This window comes from Tetrao urogallus (genome assembly GCF_951394365.1).
Source record: "Tetrao urogallus genome assembly, chromosome: 12".
Classification (NCBI taxonomy): domain Eukaryota; kingdom Metazoa; phylum Chordata; class Aves; order Galliformes; family Phasianidae; genus Tetrao; species Tetrao urogallus.
Window position 1 is genome coordinate 1607926 of NC_136825.1, and position 16489 is coordinate 1624414.

At 55.2% G+C, this 16489-nt stretch overlaps 1 protein-coding gene across 1 annotated transcript; it reads right to left on the minus strand.

Moving 5' to 3' along the window:
* Nucleotides 1-4089: 4089 nt before the first annotated feature.
* ZNF469 (zinc finger protein 469) lies at nucleotides 4090-16269 on the minus strand (the record flags this gene model as incomplete). Its single annotated transcript, XM_079541347.1, has 1 exon — nucleotides 4090-16269. One exon carries the CDS (start codon nucleotides 16267-16269, stop codon nucleotides 4090-4092), a length of 12180 nt encoding a protein of 4059 aa, XP_079397473.1.
* Between the last annotated feature and the right edge of the window lie 220 nt (nucleotides 16270-16489).

Genomic DNA, 16489 nt, shown 5'->3' on the forward strand with positions numbered 1-16489 from the left:
GGCGTAGTGGTGAGGCTTAAAGGACCTGCAGTGCAGGAACTTGGTTGCATGGCTTCAGGAAAGGCAGCTGGATTTGGGGGGCTCTGAGAGCAAACAGCAGCTGGAAGAAAGAAAATGTGGGCTGGGAGCGAGGAGGCAGGAAAGATCCGAATGTGATGGGAACCCTGGTTTCAGACTGGGGCTGGTGGCAGGGCTGTGCACATTGCTGCAGGGTGCCATGCAGCATCCCAGAGTACATTGCTGTGGTAGCAAGGAGCATCTCACGCCATGCCATCCCATGCTAGGCCATGCCATGCCTTCCAATCCCAACCCATCACTTCCTTCCTTGCTGGAATCGTGCTGTCAGGGGCATTTGCAATCAGCCAACTGTACACCATGCCAGGAGTGCATGGATAATGCAGCACTCAGCAAACTACAGGGCTTGGGAGCTGATGGACGTCCCTCAGGGATGATGAAAGGAAGAATTCAGTGCTCCAGTGGTGTCTGTAGGAGCGTGAAGTGCTGCAGGGAGGATGTTTGGGGCTCCGGCAGCATTTGGGGGAGCAGTGCATGCAGGAATAAGGTCAGAGCAGCTCCTGCACAACATCCCTGCACTTGCCTGCAGCAAACCTGTTGCTCTCAGTGGAATTTTGCCATGGTGTAAAGCTGGAGGTGTGGGAGAGCTGCAGCAGCAGAGTGAAATACTCCTCTCCTCGGTAGGGCTGCAGACCCGGTGAAATATAGGAGTGAGAAAACATAAAAGTCCCATTTCCAACTCCATAATATTTCCTGCCAAAACAAAGTAAAATGTGCCGCTTTAAATTTTCTGCAAAATTCTTTTGAGGTTATTTTTTCCCCTAAATTAAGCCATACTAATTATTTTCTGCCTCTTTATCTCCACTCTGCAACACACCAGGAGGGTGCGGGCGGTGAGCATTTTAAGCCTCCATAAACAAAAGAGTAGTTTGGAAAATAATTCTATCAATTAATCAAATTAATCCTGCAGTTTTAGTTACAAGCCCCAAGTGGCGAGGATTCCAGCCCGCGGTTATGAGCTATCTCTCATTGACAGCGTTTAAATGTTATGATTGCAACAGTAATTAAAGAACGTAATACGCCCGGCTTTGTGTCAGCCTCCCACCTCCAGACCTCAGCGCTGTGCAGCAGAGGTCGTCTCGAGGACAATTTGGGGATGAACAAATGGGGCAGCTTTCCCCACCTGGGCCTGATCCCTCCGCTACGGTGTCACTGCCAATGGGTGAGTGGAGTCCACGTCCCTCGAGGCGTTCCAGAGCTGTGGAGATGTGGCACATGGGGACACGGTGTGTGGGCATGGTGGGATGGATTGGAGTTGGATTTGGTGAGCATGGAGCTCTTCTCCAACCTTAATGACTCAATGGTTGGATTTGGTGAGCATGGAGCTCTTCTCCAACCTTAACGACTCAATGGTTGGACTTGGTGAGCATAGAGCTCTTCTCCAACCTTAACGACTCAATGGTTGGACTTGGTGAGCATAGAGCTCTTCTCCAACCTTAACGACTCAATGGTTGGACTTGGTGAGCATGGAGCTCTTCTCCAACCTTAACGACTCAATGGTTGGACTTGGTGAGCATAGAGCTCTTCTCCAACCTTAACGACTCAATGGTTGGACTTGGTGAGCATAGAGCTCTTCTCCAACCTTAATGACTCAATGGTTGGATTTGGTGAGCATGGAGCTCTTCTCCAACCTTAACGACTCAATGGTTGGACTTGGTGAGCATGGAGCTCTTCTCCAACCTTAACGACTCAGTGGTTGCACTTGGTGAGCATAGAGCTCTTCTCCAACCTTAACGACTCAATGGTTGGACTTGGTGAGCATGGAGCTCTTCTCCAACCTTAACGACTCAGTGGTTGCACTTGGTGAGCATGGAGCTCTTCTCCAACCTTAATGACTCAATGGTTGGATTTGGTGAGCATGGAGCTCTTCTCCAACCTTAACGACTCTATGCCTTCTATGAAAGGCAAGGGGAATATGGAAAATACTGGAGGTGTCTCGCAGATGCCACTTGGATGTCCCCATGGTGGTGACCAGGGCATGAGGATGCTGGGGATGGGCACTGAGAGTTCCCGTTCCATCGCTCAGCCAAGAGCATTAAGATATGGCAAAGCTGATCACTTTCTAAGGGAGTCCATAGCAAGTGGGTGGGGTTTGGGGAGTAGCTTTGGAAAACGGGCATCAGGAGCTGCACGCCTGTGTAAATTATTGCAATGTGACGGGGGGGGACCGAGTCCCCCTGCTTTGCAATGCAGCTGCTTTGCATGAGACAACACCAAAGCGTGCAGAACATCAGCCTCTGAGAGCGGTCGTGTTGTGGTTGGGCTGGGAATGGGGCTGAGAGTGGGGCAGGCACAGCTGGGGAGAAAGAGCCCACAAATGTCACACAGACAGGGAATTTCTGTGAAAATATTGGAATATATTTGAAAAGATTAATCACGTATGATTTTACAGTACCACCCCATATTTTCATCTCATAGTTTATTTAACAATATTAAAGAGGCACTTTCAAAGCACACATACAACATCATAAAACGGCGTTTCCTGCTCTCTCTCTGCTTCTCTGACAAAATATCAAAATAAAAACTTTTGACATAACACATTGCACCCAAGGTAAATTACCTACAATATTTTTATACAATACAAAGAATTGTAAAGGTACATATTAACAGAATAAAGCCTCTTTTTTTTTTTTTCTTTCTTTCTTTTTTTTTTTTTTCTTTTTAACTCTGAAACAAAACAAAACAAAACAAAATTGCAGGACAGACGCAAAGGACTCTGACTGTTCATATCACATCAGTGCATTGCTTCACCTCCTTGACTTGGGAGTGTTTCAATAGTATTTAGTTATCTTCCATGTCCTCGTGTGCACCTGAGATTTCTTTCTGGTTCGAAAGTTCGGTCGTACGACGTGCTCGTTGGGCGTGACGTAACCTTCGCGACACTGCGGAGTACCAGCATACAGGATTGTCCCTAACGTTTGATTTTCCTGCCTTGTTTTCTCCTCCAGGTAACGGCTGCTTTCCTAACGGTTCTCCTTTACTTCTCGATCGAGGAAGTCTGTATTCACATTACAAAAGAAGAATAGCACCAGTAACTGCATAGTACAAGCGGATACCTACAGAGCCACTAACTCAATACAGTAAGATAGGGTAGAAGTGATACCGTTGAGGGCACTCGGGTAGTACCGTTGCGGTGCGGTAAATTGGCACAGTTTTGTCGTTGCGCAAAAAAAACCCCCCGAAAAAAACCCAACCCCCACAACAACAAAAAATAATAAAAATCTCCGAGCCTTTCCCCTCCCCCCCTCAAAAAAAAAACCAAAACAACACAAGAGTTTGTCACAAGTGTCAAGGTGCAGTGTGCCGGCAGCTCTCCTCCGTGCGCATCGTCTACAGTGGTCAAAGAGCGGCAGCGACGGCGGCAGCGCTCGGACAGCCCCGGCGCCTTTGGGGTCCTCCTGACGGCGTAGAAACCAATTCCCAGGGATAACTGTCAAAATGCGGGATGCTTGATGCTTAATTTAATTATTTTAATTGTATCAGCTCTTAGGCCAGCTCCCAATTGAATGAATCGTACGGGATTATTTGTGCAAAATCTTCACCAAAAAAAAAAAAAAAAAAATATATATATATATATATAAATTTGCTTTCTACAGTGTACTGCACCTCATGAATAAGACGTCTACGGAATGAAGTTCATCTCTTCAAGTACTTTGTACAAAGATAACACAGACACAGTCTCAAAAGGGTCTGAGATTTGCAAGTATCCTTATAACCTCAGCACTTCTGCAATAAAGAAATTGCTCTTCACGATTCAGTCTGCCCAAAGCGATTACAATTTCAGTTCATGAAAATCATCAGCAACATCAAAGTTCTAGCATTTGCATGATAAATCAGGTGAATTAAAGTAGATTAGTAGACACAAAGCAAACTATTTCACAGAGGCTGCAGTGCAAGTTCATTTAAGCTAGACAGAAAAAATCATGCTACACAAACGAATTTAATGCTTTGATAATTTTTCCCTTGCAAACCCCATGAAAGCAGCTGCGGATCACCGTAAGTCACTTCCATAAATTACTCTGAAGTATCTCTTCTTAGAGGAATCTTAAAGCTGGTTAATTTTTGCCCGAAGAGCTGGCTGAGCAGGTTGTTCTGGGACTCGGCGGTGCGGAAGCTGGCCGTCCCGGCGGGCCTGGTGCCACGTGCGGGCCGCGGGCCGTGCAATGAGCCGCGTGGGCTCTGCACCGCACCTTTGGCCAGCACCTGCTGGAGGCTCTTCCCCAAAATGGCCTTCCTCCGCCGCACGTCCCCGTTGGCGTGCCGCACCTCCCCCTTCTTCTGGCTGCAAGCATCCGGCACCGTTTTCTTCAGCTGGGAGCCCGCTCTGGGCCTGGGCAGCAGCTTGTTGCAGTGGGTCTCCCTCCGCCCAGGGGACAAGGCTGGGCCGTCGCCGTTGCCCCAGTCATTGCGTTTGAGCTCAGCGGAGCCCTCGCTCCTGGACAGACCCGGCGTCCGCATTTTCTTCTTTTTGCCGTCCCCCTCCATGTTCTCCCGGGAGCCGGCGCTGCCCCGGTGGCTGAGAGATTTGTGTTCTTTCCGCCTCTTGGGGTGAAGCTTGGCTGCGTTGTTGGCTGCCTCTCCCCGGGCTTGGTGGCCTGTGGACCTGCTGGGGTTGCCACCGTGGTCCTTGGGATTCGTGCTGCTGTCCTTAGGGCTGGCCTCGGGCGTGGGTTTGTCCTTCACCACGCCGCCTTGCTGGCCCTCCTCAGGAGCAGCCTCCTCACCCGCGGTCTTCTTCTGCGGGGCCGAATCTTTGGCAGCTCTGTTCAGTGCAGGTGACGCCGTCTTGTCCTTCAGGGGCAAGGGCTGATGAGCAGACCCTGGAGAAGTGGCTTTGGATGCTCCTTCCCAAGAGGAGGCCTCACTGGGGTTGCCCCACAGCGTCCTGTGGGTCTCCTTGGCTGGCGGAGCCTCTGCCCCTGGGGAAGGAATTTCTGAGACCTTCTTGGCAAGCTGGAGAAATGGGATTCCATCCATGGCATCCGTGTCTGCATCAGGATTATCCGAAAGTCCTGCTATGTATTCATCTTTGTTGCCTATGCTTGTTCGTTTAGGAGTATCGGTATAGCCACATTTCTCGGTGAGGTGTGGAGGAGACAGCTTTTGGTCTGTAGCTTGGTTGCAAGCTAACCCGGCAAGGTCAATGCCAAACTCAGGTGAGTCCAAGAAAGGAAGCGGTTTCCCATCAAACGCTCCTTTCTCCAGCTCCTCAATGGACAGGGCAGCGATATGACTGAGCTCTGGGCCACTTGTCGTAGCCTGTGGCAAAGATGGGGAGAGGCAGGGGGGTGGAGGCAGGGTGTCAAACTGAGATTTCTCCATCTCTGCCAGCAGGTCAGAGAAGTCACCCACCAGCTCTTCTGTTTTCACCGAGGTCTGGGGCAGAGGCACCGTCGGGTCCCTGGAGGCTGTAGAGAAGGAGGCAGGAGGAGGCTGCAAGTTGGAGCCAGCTGGAGACTCCACCAGCTGCAGGTCACCGGTGTGGTTGAGATGAGCGGGTGAGCCGCCATTGTGAGCAACCTTCCTCCTCTTGCTTGGTGGCACAGCCTCCCGAAGAGAGCTATCCTCCCTGCCCTGCTCTCTGCGCTCTCTGGAGGCACTGCTGGGCCTCATGACCCCTCTGAATTTAAAAGTCTTGCTGCTTCCCACTAGGTGCTTCTCCATGTGCCGGTCGTACTGCTCCTTCTTAGAGAAGGTGTAGTTGCACATGCTGCATATGAAGGACTTCTTGATAACATGCATGACGTCGGCACAGAGCTCGCAGGCATACAGCGTGGTGTGCTTGATCTCCTGCTCCTCCACAATCCCGTGCTCCTGGCTGAGGTGGTTTCGAAGCTCTTTGGTCTCCTGGTAGAACATGGGGCACTTGTGGCACAAGTAAATCTTCTGCAAACTGTGCACCACCAAGTGACGCTGGAGTTTAAAGGGTTTGGGAAACTGCTTGCCACAGTGATGGCAGTCCCTGGAAGGATCCTTGCAGTCTGGGTGCATGGGGACAGATTTTGGAGTGCCTTCACTTTTTGATGTACGCTCTGGAGAAGGGCTGGCAGACGCTTTGGAGGAGCTGGGTGCAGCTGGCTTTACTTTCATGCTGCTTTCTAAGGGCTCTTTTATCGCCTTGGCCTCCTGCTCAAGGGGTAGCTCCCTGGGGCTCCTGCTCTCTCTGCTCACTGCATGCTTGCAGCTGGAGTCAGCATGCCGGGATGACCTGCTGGGTTTCCGACACATGATGGTGTTGAGGAAATGGGTGACAGCATCACTGTCCTCACTGAAGCAAGACGGTAGGCCCATCACAGACTTCTGCGCTTGCCCTTTGCGAGCAAATTGCGTGGCATGCTCCCGAAGGTGCTCATTGTACATCCAGACATCGGAAATCTCCTTCAGGCACATCCCACAAGCCCACAGCCCTGCCTTGTTCTTGGCATGCTTCTCCTTCAGGTGGTCCCTCAGCTGTTCCCGGGAGCTGAACTTGCGCTGGACGCACATGTAGCAGGTGGGTGGTGGGGATGGGTTGTGGGTTAGTTTGTGGAAGTCCAGCTCTCCTAGTGTCAGGAACCACTGGAAGCAGACCTTGCACTTGTACTGCTTGTCTTTGGTCTTGATGGTGATGTCACCACGGTTTTTGCTCAGCTTCCCATCTTCTAGCTTACTCCTGCTATGCTTGCTGTGCTGGCCTGGCTTTGGCTTGAAACTCACGGTGCTGCTGTCCCCAGAAGGATCTTCACAAGGGCCGAAGAAACACACATCTCTCATTTTAAACTTTGCATTCAGCCTCTCAATGTCAATTGCGTGGAATTCAGGAGAGCTTGACTCTTCGGTCACCCCGCCATTGTATGGCTCCTCCACTAGGTTGGGTGGTTTGGAGCTCATTTCTCCAAGTGAGTGCTCGCTCTCAAGGCCCATTGGGGCCTCAAATATCTCAGCAGACAGGCTTTCGTCCTCCTTCTCTAGACTGCCCCAGATGTTCATGCTGCGGACGTTGTCTATTTGGCTGTTTTCGCACAAGAAGGTTAGCATGTTGTCTTCCAAGTCAATGACCTCCTTCTCTTGGTCAATCTTCTCACCGTCTGACCTCAACACAACACCTTCAGATCCACTAGGAACATCTTCTCCACTCTTTGCCTTGTTGCCGTGACACATGTTGAGCGTTAAGGCATCGTCAATGGAGATGGTCTCATATTCACAAGGGTCCTCCCTGGTGACGCAGAAGGAGCTGGTGTTGCTTAGGTTAGATGCTACTTGGATGGTGAAGAGGTCGATGGCACCTGCTGGCTGGAGACTTGCCTCGCTGGCGGGCTTGGGTTTCTTGCTGCGCTTCCCATAGACCCGTGTGCATTTCCTCCGGATGAACTGGTCATCCCTGGGGAACAGCTGGGAGAACGTGGAGTCTTCATCCAGTGAGTGCTCCCTGCTCGGTGGAAGCTCTGCCTTTGCCCAGTGCTTTGGCTCTGCAGATGTGGGGCTGGCTGCTGGCATGGGCTGCAGGGCATTGCGCCTGGGGGACGTCTGAGAGCCTTCCAGATCATACGTCTCAAGCAGTGGGACCCCATGGGAAGGAGATGGAGGGCTCTGCGGAGCACTGCTCCAGTTCCTGTTGCCGTTGCCTCCCAAACCGTCTCGTGTCTCGGTGTCCATCTTTTCCCTGCTGTTGGCACTGTGATGCTGCTCTTTGCCTACCTTGCCCAATCCCTCCCCGACTTGCTTTGCCAACCCACTAACCCACATTTTGCAAGCCTGCGTGCTACTTTCTACTTGATCTGGATCTTCCATCTCCTCAGGACAGGCAGCTGTGCCTGTTGGCTCCCTGCTGGCCATCTCCTTTGAAGACACTGTCCCATCACCTGGGTCCTCTGCGAGCTCAGCTGCACACGGAGATTGTTTTGTGTTCTGAGAGTGCTGGGATGAGTTGGGCCTGTTTTGTTCCTCTGTAGAGACGCAACCGCCAGCCTCATGCAAGCCCTCCATGACACTGGGCAGGCTGGAGCTGAGGAGAGCAGGGGGAGGACGCAAATTCTCCTCCAGCTCACACAGATCATCAGGCTTGTGTCTGCTGGCAAATGCCTTTGCTTTCCTTCGTCTTACTTTCCTGTTCAGCTTCTTCTCTGAATTGCCGTTTATCCCTTCGAGATCTTTGCTTTGGCTCCTTCTGCCCTTTTCCCCCTTCCTGCCCTGCCTGCCCGGGTCCAGCTTCTCAGCTGACACCTCCCCTGCTGCCCTTGCCTCCACGCTCTGCCCCTTTGCCCCCATCTCCCGCTGCAGAAAGCGTGTGTGGTGCAGCTCCTGCGACATCTCCAATGATCTCACACTCAGGTCGCTCAGCACTCTGCTGACCACCTCCTGCATCTGTGCTCCAGGCTCTTTCTCCAGTCCGGTGCATATTTTCTTGGGGACGTGCTCAACCACTTCAATTGGTGTCTGGGAGTTGCAGGTTTTCTCTTTGCCCATCTTCAGGCTCTTCCTGGGGACTTTCTGAGCTGCTGCTTTTGATGTTCGGTCTGCAGAGATCAGGGCAGACCTAGGAGTTTTGTTGGCCTGCAGCACGCTGCTGTTCCTCACGTGGTGCTTGACAGCTTTGTGCCTGGTCAGGCCGGGCTTGGAGCGGAAAGAGGCTGAGCAGATGTCACAGATGACCTGGAGCACACCGGGGTTCTTTTCTTTATGGGGTTCAAGCTGGGAAGGTTTGGGAGTACTGGGACATGTGTTGTTCTCTCCTTGGTCTGCGTTATTCAGTGAGCAACTCGCAGCTTCCCTGCCATGCTCAGCCCTGTGGCTTTTGGGATTCTCACCTTTTAAACTCTTTTCCCCGTTCTCTGTGATTTTGGAGAGATCACCCGTTTCCACCTCTGCTGCGTCTGAGCGGTGGTCATTGAGTTCGGTGGGACCAAGATCTCCAGTCCTTTTAAAACCTCTACAGACAGCACTTGGCACCTGCAGAGCAACAAAACAACCGGACAGAGCCTCTGTGTCATTTTGGTGCTTACTGCCATCGTTGGAGCTGTTCTCAAACTTTTTCTCTTCATTTAGGTTTACCTCTCTGTCTGTGATCAGCAGCAGATCCGTCGTGGGCTGGGTTGGGTAGTTTGTGTTTTTTGGAGGTATAGAGTTAATGGCCATATCTGGGATAGCACACACTTGGTTTTGTTTAGAAGAAGAGCCTGGCAGCACGTCACCAGTGCTCTCAGGTCCTTCTTTCCCAACACCTTGAGGTGGTGAGCAAGGAGCAGAGCGCGGCTCACAGGGACCCTCCATCCCCCAAGCGTTCTTCTCTTCTAAGAGCTGGCTGCCAATGCTGGGTGACCCTTCTCCATCAGTCCCACTGCTCTGCAAGTACTCAGGGTGGGAAGAATTCATCAGCAAGGGCTGGCTGGCCAGAGCTTCATCTGCGTAATGACAGCTGAGGGGCTTTTTCTTGCTGTTCCCATCTCTGGGGAGCTTTGCATTTACCGTGAAGGTTTTTGGGTCCTGTGGCAAGGTGGAACGTGCCTGGAGCTCATCCGAGGGACCGAGCGTGTCAGTAGGGCTGCTGGGAGCACTGCCTGCTCCCATGTGCTTGCTCTGTACAGATCCTGACACCTGCACATCAGCTCCTTCGCACCACACTCCACATTCAGTGTTGTTTGCCCCCAGCATCTCTGCAGCCGTGCTGCCCTGCGTTTCTTTCTCTGGCGCATTATGGCTTAAATGGGATTGCTCATGTTTTGTAAATGCCAAGGTCGCTTTGTTTTTATCTAGTTCCTGGTCTTCCATGAGCTGATCAGCTTTCTTCCCTTGCCCTGGCAGCAGGGTCACCGCTGTGCTTTTGAGTGGTGAGAGGTCACTGCGCTCTGGGGAAGCTCCATCTGCACGGATATTAATGTCATTCAGCTCCGTGTGCTCATTTGCTAAGTGCTGCAGATCTGCTACGTTATTTTGCAGCTCGGGGTCAGCGAATGTGGATAGTTTTGCACTGTAAGAGCCCGCTGCACTGAACGACTCCAGCTGCTCACACGCACTGGGGAATAGTGCAGCATCTTTAGCAGGGGCAGCAATGCTCTCTGCATTGCCCACCACGGGGCCATCCTCTTCCCCTGGGGCAGGCCGATATGTCTGATTTTCCCCATCGTTGCTCTCCTCTTTCTGCTCTGGCTGGCCCTTGCTGGAGGCAGTGGGGTGGCCGGGAGCCAGCAGCACAGGGAAGCATGGCAGCAGCATCTCCTCCTCATTGCTCTTCACTGTCCGTGCCACGAAGAGCTGGAGCTGCTGCAGCGGGTTGGTGTCCTGGGGGGTCTTTGGAGAGCTCTGCTTGGGCAGACTCAGCATGTCGAGCAGTCGTGCCGTCTGCTTGCTGCCTCTATCTCCATGCCCAGGGGCCAAGAAGGCTGCAGGGCTCTTCCTCTCCTCTGCTTCTTCCAGCAATGCAGACGCACTGCTGTCCCCATTGAAATCCACAGCACTCTTCACCATTTTGGGTGCCTCAGACTTGCCAAAGGGCCTTTCTTCTGCATCTGGGACATCTTTGATGTGAGGCGAGAAGACAAGATCCGCAGCTGTGCATGGATCTGCCTGAAGGCCTTGTTCAGGGTTATGGCTTGGAAGACTGGCATCGAACTTCTCCAGCTCTGCAGTGAGCTCCCCTGTTTTCCCGGGTGTGGGGAAGCTCTCAGCATCACATGTGTGAGCCAGGGGTGGCAGGCTGTCCTCTCCAGCCTTGGTTACTTCCTGTGTCTCGGGGAACGAGGTGCTGGTGGCAGCAGGAGGGCTTTTTGCAATGGGGTCTGCAGGGTAGACGGACACCTCATTTGTGTCTGCTGTGCGTGACTCGGGTGGACTTTTGGAGGAAGACTCATTTTCCTTCTTTCTGGGGTCACTTCCCTGAGTGGCCTCAGGTCCCTGCAGCTCCTCCCCGCTCTTCATGGGACAAAATCCATCTGCAGGGGCTGGCGCACACATCCCAGCATCCAGCGAGACGAACCTCGCGGGTCTGTGCCAGGGCTCCCTGCCTCCCTCGTAGCCTCCATGCGTGACTGCTGGCTTCTCGCCCCCCAGCCTTTCCCCAGAGGCCAGGAGGTTTGAGCTGCCCACATCATCTGCCACAAAGAGCCCCCTCTGGTGGCCCATCCCTGGCCCTTCAGGTAGGGATGGGAAGGGCTCAGCCTGTCCCTGCAGGGCTGCAGCAGCGTGATGCTCACCCTTCTGCGGGGCGGTTGGCACCTCACCGCTCAGCTTGCTGGTTTGCAGCTGACTCTCCAGCTCTGTCACTAAGCGCTTGATCTCCAGCTCATCATCTGATATGTGGTTCATGAAAGCCACATTGTAATCTGTTATCCTGTCCGGCAGAGGCAGCTGGCTGGTGGGGATGGGTCCCTCCTCAGGGAATTTCTTGGCGAGTGGCTTGTCCACTGACAAGCTGTGGAAGGGAGCCATGTCTTCGGGCAGCATTGGAGCCACCTCCTCCATGAGGGACCAGTCCTTCTCTGGCATGAATGCTGAGAACGGCTGCTCAAAGGGCAGTGGCTTGCTGGGGTCACCTCCAGGGCAGGCAAACGCTGTCACATAGCTGTCCTTGCTCGCAGGCACCGTCTCGTACAGCGGTGAATCGAATTCGGCCACTGGCAGCTCTCCAAAAATGGAAGAGGAATCGAAGCTGAGAGGGGAGGAGGCCTTAGTCTGCTGAGTCTCTGCGGTGTAGGGGGAGACGCTGGCGTGCTTCTGCTCGAAGGAACCAGCACTGATGTCCTCTTGGCATAAATACACACCCTCCATGTGCGAGGGTCCCAAGGGCGGTGGCTTTGAGAAGAGATTGGCATCGTAGTGAGCAGGAAGGCCTTTGGGATCAAAAAATGCGTTGTCACTGCTGACGTATGGATCAGGCGCTTTGGCCAGCATCATTCCCACAGCATTGTCACTGACTGGGGCGGCCTGCATGGCATAGCCCTTCCCACTGTCACTGAGCCCGGGTGCCTCCCCTGCTGAGTAGGTGGCACTGGGGCTGGATCCATCCCCACCATGGGCTGGAGACATCAACTCCTCTGCGTGGCATTTGAGTGCATCACGTGTGTACGGGGCAAAGTGTTGCCTCTGGATGGCCACCTCTGACCCAGGTGAGCCCTGAGCCTCAAAGGCAGGCTCTCTTGCCTCACCTGTGGGGTCTGCCGCTCCTTCAGGCTCTTCTGCCTCCTCCTTACGGGGCAGTCTGATGGGGCTTCTTCCCAAGGTGGCTGTGCTTGGCAGCTGCCTCTCCGGGGTCTGTGGTAGCGGCTCCTCCTCTTCATCTCCTGCAGTGGCAGCATCTGCTTTGGTACCTAGGTGTGTTCTGGAGGCTGCCACCAAAGGCTTGGCTGAGCCTACCCGCCTGCTCCCTCGGGAAAAGTCCTCCTTACTTTTCTGGCTCGTCTTTGGGCTCCTGTCCTCAGGATGGCTGAGTACAGCTGTCGGTGTCAGTGCCAGGCTGCCTGAGCACCTTGTCCCCTTCACGCCTGCCTTCTTGCTTTCTGGCTCACTGGGACCAGCCTTGGTGCAAGCACTGGTGCTGGGACTGCTGCCCATGGACGACTGGCTGCTGCGCCTGCAGGCTCTGCCAGAACTGTCCCCTTTCTTGGTGGTCTCTGGACTGGAGAGCCTGCTGTGCTCTGGTGCCTCCCTTTTCCGGTGGTTTCTTCTCTGGCTGTAGCTCCAGGCTGGATCTTTCTCTTTTGCTCTCTCGCCTCTCCCGGGGCATTTCTTGCTGAAGCCATATTTGGCTCTCCCCATAAATGCTGTTCCCCGTTTTCTCCTCCCGCGGAGCTTGCTGCACGCTGCTCCTTCCTCCTCCGAGTCGGAGATGTACTCATATTCCTGGAACCGGCCCTCCTGGGTGCCCGGTGCTGGTCTCCCAGCGAGTGTGGGCAGCTTGCTGCTCTTCGTGTGCAGCTGGTGGAGCTTGTTCTTCTGCTGCACGATCTTATGGATGAGCTCCTTGCTCCACGTCCCGCTGCGGGCCTTCCTCTTCTTCACCTCCTTCATGGAGAACCGAGGTGGCTTGGGGCTCTTGGAGGAAGCACCCTGAGGCTCCTGGTTGAGCTTCTTGGGCTGCTTTTGGCTGGAGGCTGGCCTGGAGGATGCTGGTGGAATGTTGTTCTTCCTGCCCGCCCTCGGTCTGGCTGTCTTCTCCTCCACCACTGGTTCTGTCTGCTCGCTCTCGCGGGCTGCCAGCCTTCGTGCCGGCCTCCTCTTGTGAGTGTGCTGCCTTCCTGCTCGCCTCTTTGCCCGCTCTTTGCCCCATTGGCTGTCTGCAGAGCAGTAACCATCCTTGGGTTGGCCCACCCCTTTCTCCTCTGTGGTCGCATGCTTCATTTTGCTCTCAGAGGCCAGACCTTCCTTTGCTCTGTGGGATGACACGCTGCCGGCAGCCTTCACTGCTGTTAGATCCTCGTCGACGAAGACGTCTATGAAGCTGCTGTCGATCTCAGGGTTGTCTGACTGGTAGCCCAGGCCATTGAGAGCTTCAGTAATCAGGCTGTCCAGCTTGGCGTCGTCGATATCCAGGTCGGAGGCGGTGAGTGGCAGTGAGCTGGCATTGAAGAGGCCACCCTTCAGAGCATCCTCCTTGCCTTCGCTCTTGCTTTCCCCATCCAACAGAAACTCCTCACCCTTGTTCAGCGCCAACAAATGGGTCTGGGGGTCTGGAGACAAAGGCATGCTGGTGGGTGGCTTGGGGGGCTCAGGGGCTCGCCGTCCCTCTTTGGCCTCGGGGTGGGACGTGCAGAACTGGCGGTGCTCCAGGAAGGAGGCCAAGTTGCTGTAGTTCTGGTCGCACTGCTTGCAGGTCAGTAGCACATCCAGTTGGTCCAGGCTGGCGCTGCTGAGTGAGCCGGCCAGCAGGTGATGGGATGTGTAGGGTGGTGGTGGAGGGGTGCCCCCATCCAACTCCTCCAAGCAGCCTTTGGCCACCTCCGCACCTGGTTTGTGAAAGGGGCTCTCCGGGGAGCACTTCAGGGGGTTGTCATCCTTTAGGGTGTCAGGAGGGTAGTGGAAGGGCTTGGAGGGGTCCTGGGGGTGATAATGGAGAGAGGCTGAGCTCAGCACCTCGGAAGGGTGGAAGCTTTTGCTGCCCTCCTTTGTATGGCACGGGTGGTGGAAGAAAGGTGAAGGGGCAAGCGCTGTAGGCATCTGGCCATCGTCAAAGCCAGGATTGAGTGGGCTGCTGGACATGGGGGAGAGCGAGGAGCAGGTGCTGCCACAGGTGGGATTGGGGACGGGAGAAGGCAGCGGAGATTCACATGGGGAGGTGGCCACCAAGGCTGATGGTGGCAGGACCAGTGCTGAGCCTGATGAGCTCCTGGGGGCAGGAGGAGCAGGAGGCGGCCCTGCCTGGTTCATGCCATAGAAGAGGGCTTTGCTTCTCAAGTCGCAGCTGGGAGACCCCGGATCCTTGCCACTGTCGAAAGAAAAAGCACCCACAGAGGCAAGGTCCCCATGCTGTGCCCCAAGACTGTCTCCTGATAAGAGCTTTTTGCTGTGGTACCCCGAGGGGCTGCTGAGGGTGGGACCTTTGTGGGCTTTGCCACCGCCTGGCCACTCTGGGGTGCCGAGAGGGAAAGGGAGCTTCTGGCCAGGGATTGGTCTTGGCAGCTCCATCCTGTTGGGAGTGGGAACTGCGGGAGCGAGGTGTATCTGCTGCCAGGGCATCCTGGCATTTTTCTGCCTCTGCTGCCTCTGCTCAGGGCCAGGCTGGCACTCGAAGGAGAACTGGCTTCCAACAGGGTTTGAATAAGGTGCTGAGTTCTGGTCCATGGGGGAAAACACCTTCGCGGCCCCTCCCCAGGCTTGCATGAGCCGGGGGTGGGTGGGCGCCGGGGGAGGAATGCCGGTCTCAAAAGGCACTGATCCCGCGCTACCCGCAGGGGGGCTGCAATAGGCTTTGCTCTGAAAGTGCACTTGGGAGAGATTGGGTGGCATGTTCCTTCGAAGGGGGCTGCTCTGCAGCAGCAGCCGTGGGCTGGGCACACTGTCCTTGGCTGAGGCTTGCCCCTTACCGACTGGCTTTGGCACGTTAGGCGAGTGTAAACTAGACGGAAAAACAGCTTGGTTTTCTTGGAAAGTGCTTGGGTTTTGGTCGATAGCACCAGAGGATGAGAGAGCACCACTGGGGTCGGTGGGATGCTCGCTCCTGCCCTTATAGCACGGCAGTGGGCTGCGGTGTGGGGTGGGCAGTGGGGCCAGCAGCGGGGGCACACCGTACAGCCGTCCTGAGGGGCACGCACCCTCGAAGGGGCCAACGCTTGGTGTCTCCTCCTGCCAGTCGCGGACAGACGATGAATGGAAGCTGAATGCTCCGTGAGCCGCTTGCCCAGTGGCAATGGCCACATCCAGGTATTCAGCATCGCCACGGTACGGCTCCTTCCCCGCCTCGTGCAGCAGCTGGAAGGGGAACTGGTAGGGCAAAGTGCCCAGAGAGTGGCCGCCTGCTTTGCCACCCTCAGAGAAAGAGCTGGGCTTGACCCCATAGCTAGCACCTGCGAAGCTCTTCTCCGGAGAGGGCCACGCATTGGCCCCATTCGCCTGAAACTCAAAGTAATGTAGCTGCCCATTGGTGCCGGGGCTCTTGAGGGGCACGCCGGGGGGGGGCTGCCCTTTGGGGCCGTGGGGCGGTGAGGTATAGTTGGCAGAGGTACGGCTGGCAGCCGCCTCGGGGAAGCAGCGGCCGAAGCTCAGCTCTTCCTCCTCGGGGACGCTGGGTGTGTGGAAGCGGTAACTGCCTGCTGCAGGAGCTCGGCCGGGGTCGGGAGCTTTCGGGGGGGTCACCTTCTGCTGGGGGTAGGCGATGCCTATGGTGGGGCCGGGGCGAGTGCTGGCGATGCTGAGGCGGTAGAGCTGGTGCTGGCCCCGTTCGCCCTTCCCTGCTCGCCGGCTGCGCTCGCGGGTTCGGCCTTTGCCTGGGGGGGACTGGGGGCCGCCCTTGATTCCGCCCCAACCGCTCTCACCCGCAAACTTGGGGTTGTTGTGGAGGGATTTGAAGTCGATCTTCCCCGCTTGCTGCGGCCGGATCACGGCTTCCCGCTGGCTGTGGGGCTCCTTGTCCTTGGTGGAGGCGAATGAGGACGTCCCCTCGGTGCCACCGAGCCCTCTGCCATCCTTCTCGCCGCAGCCTTCGAAGCCAAAGTCCTTGTCCTGCTCTTTGGGGCCAGCTTCGCTCTTCTCACTGATGTTGTACGCATGCTGGGTCTCTCCAGTCATGGTACCCAGGGAGGGGGCTACGCAGCCCCACACGCCCGTCCTGCTGCTGCCTCCTGTCCGCCCGTCATGGCACGGTGCTGCGGGGCCGGGCGCAGGGATGGGCACGGTGCACTGTGGATTGCCAGGCACCAGCAGGGTGCTGCTGCATCCTTCAACCTGGACCTGCAGGATGGAGGAGAAACAACGTGGAGTGAGAAATGGGTGCAAGACAGTACCCCTT